Here is a 2,886-nt window from a genome sequence, read left to right as displayed (position 1 = left end):
CCACCCACCCACCAACACCCGCCATCTGCCACCCACCTGCCATCACCACCCGCTACACGCCACCATCACCACCACCCGCCATACGCCACCATCACCACCACCCACTCGCTACCACCCACCACCCGCCACCGTCACCCATCCATCCACCCACCACCACCACCCACCCGCCACCACTTTCCACCACCATCTTCCGCCGCCACTTGCCACCACTTGCCATTTCTCACTCTTTTTTATATTTTTAAATTTTTTTAAACATTTTGTCAATTGCCAAACGCGTTTGTAGTTTACGTTTTTCTAAAAATAAACAAAAAATAAACAAAAACCAGTTTATAAAATTTTTGTAAATATAAACTGAAAATGTAAACGTTACCAAACACATTTTTGATTTGTTTATTATTTAGGCGGAACTTAAAGGATAATTTAAAAACAATATAAGGATGTTGAGAGTAAATTATAATTTAAATAATTTAATAAAAAATATTAAAAATTTAAACGTAATTAATGAATTTTCTTTTTTTTAATGCAAATAGAATCACCCTTAATAGATAGGCCTCTTTTGTGGAAAGGCCCAACCAAGTTAACAAAATTTGGGCCGGCTGTTACTGACACATAAAGGTATAAGGCCTGAGGCCCAATAGTGTTGAGGCCAATAAAATGCCACTATTGGGCTGTTAGTGGGTTAGATATTCGTGTAAGGTGTGGAACCCATATGTTTGGCTAATAGATTTTGCCAAAAAAACGAGAAAAAAAAATCCAATAGTGAGCTTTGAGCTATGGGGAACTTTTATCATTGACTCATTGAAAATAGTTGTTTGTGACATATAGTTAATAAGGACATTAGTTTACATTTATAAAGACAAGAGTCAACAAGGAAAATATTATTCCCAATATACCTATTATTTATAAATTCATTTTACAATTTATTTAATTAATGTGTATTAAACAACATTTTGTATATAATTTGGAATGAATACTGAAGAGCAATTTTCGTCAGTACCCAAACAATCAAATTAGTTTGCATAGCGTACATTGTAAGCAGATGAGAGTCACATTGACAAATAATAATAAAATGTTAAGTTACATATACACATCTTAAAATTTGTTTTACGTATAAATTATTTTATGTGTTTTAAAAAATTATAAATATTTTATTATCAAAATTTTTTATTCAATAGAATTTAACTAAAAAGTTAAATTAATAATTGTTCTCTTATACAATAATAAAATTATTTAAATTATTAATTAAAACATATTTCTAACATCATTAAAAAATTATTAATTGACTTGATGATTTTTTAATAAAAAAGACGATTTGTTATGAAATTGAAAATTTCGAAAGTGCAATATAATTTTCAAAATTACAAGGAGCGATTCATATTTTAATCAAATCTCACGGATATATTTTGTAATATATTCATAATATAAAATTATTACTTTTGTAACAAAACCCAAAAAAACAATATGTTAAAACAATTACAAAATATAAAAATATAAAAAAAATAAATAAATGATAAACTACAATTAGCCAAAACTATCAAGCGTGAGGCCCTAACTGAAGAAGAGCTTTTCCAACTCATGAAAAAAAAAAAAACAACAACAACACAATTTTCTTCTGATTTAGAGGGATAGATTGAAGAAATAGAAAGAACTTTCCCAATATTTCTGTGATCCAAATCAATATGAATCAAATTCCAAAGCTAATAAGACCCAACCTCTTCTCTGTTCTTCCAAACAAGTACAAAGTAACCCAAAACAGCACAAACGGCGGCGACAACATTCCCTTCCCTGATCAAGATCTTACCCAAAAACCCAATAATCTCAGCCGTCAATTTCTTGGCATCGACCAGCAACGACCTACGGGACTTCCCCCGGAACGTGAGAAGCACCAGGACGGTGATCCACGTCACCAGGGTGGCCGGCACCGCCACGGCGAGGGCGGCGGCCATCGACAGCAACCCGAACACCGCCCCTAGAACCACCGAGGCGTACAACGCCGGCCACCCAGAAGAAGGGGAGGATGTTGAGGAGTTGATTTGGTACCAAGAGAGTATGGATTTGAGTATGTTCCATGAGGATGACAAGAGAATTGTGTAGACGAGAACAAATAGACATACCCATGTTCTTCTTTTGCTCATGAGTTTAATGATCGACACAGAACTAGTTGTTGTTGAGGTTGATGTTGTTGGAGATGTGTCTTGTTCTTCTGCCATGATTGCTTTGCTTCAAGTTTTGGCTTGATCTTGTGTTTTGCTTTTCTATGTAGGAGTTGCTGGGGTTTGGGTTTTGTTTGTTTGTTTGGTTGGGAGGGGAGATATGTAAGCATATTATGATTATAAAAAATAAAAAAATAAAAAAAAAGGGTCAGTTTATTCGATCACTATCACTTTTTTTTTTTTTTTTAATTAAGATGGAGAGTTTTAATTTTGAAAGTTTAAAGTAATAATATGGTAAGGAGTGAGTTCATATGTAATGTGATAGATATACTTATGTTTTTATTTTTATTTTTATTTTTTTTCTCTTATTACTACATTAATTTTTTTTTTAAAATTTTAAAATTAGAATTTATTATTATTATTATTTTAATACTTCTTTTTTAAAAAGAGTTATACTCTTCAAAATACGCTGTGGAACAATGAGGGGGTTGCGAGGTGAAATGGTGACATGGGTCAATATTGGCACGTAAGGATGACTTTACCGAATATTCTCCTTTTTCACTTAAAATTATTGGATTACAAGTTTATATTTTAATTTAATTAATTTCATTTTCATAATGAAAATAAGAATTTGAACTTAGAGCTGAATTAAACGTTACTGGGAGCTTGAAATTAAAAAAAAAGTAAAAGGGTTAGAAATGCATTCCTGCATGACATTTGTTAAATTCAGCAA

At 32.4% G+C, this 2,886-nt stretch overlaps 1 protein-coding gene across 1 annotated transcript; it reads right to left on the bottom strand.

The window, feature by feature from the left end:
* Positions 1–1,697: 1,697 nt before the first annotated feature.
* On the bottom strand, positions 1,698–2,210 carry LOC114291162 (pyrroline-5-carboxylate reductase). The gene has a single exon (XM_028235214.2). The coding sequence runs from the start codon at positions 2,208–2,210 to the stop codon at positions 1,698–1,700; it is 513 nt and encodes a 170-aa protein (XP_028091015.2).
* Positions 2,211–2,886: the final 676 nt, after the last annotated feature.

Source organism: Camellia sinensis, chromosome 8, assembly GCF_055761805.1.
Source record: "Camellia sinensis isolate YWXY chromosome 8, ASM5576180v1, whole genome shotgun sequence".
Lineage (NCBI taxonomy): Eukaryota > Viridiplantae > Streptophyta > Magnoliopsida > Ericales > Theaceae > Camellia > Camellia sinensis.
This window is presented reverse-complemented; position numbering and strand designations above follow the sequence as displayed.

Bases quoted from the DNA above. Each gene is read 5' to 3' on its own strand.
- LOC114291162 (XM_028235214.2), bottom strand. From the start codon at position 2,210: ATGGCAGAAGAACAAGACACATCTCCAACAACATCAACCTCAACAACA.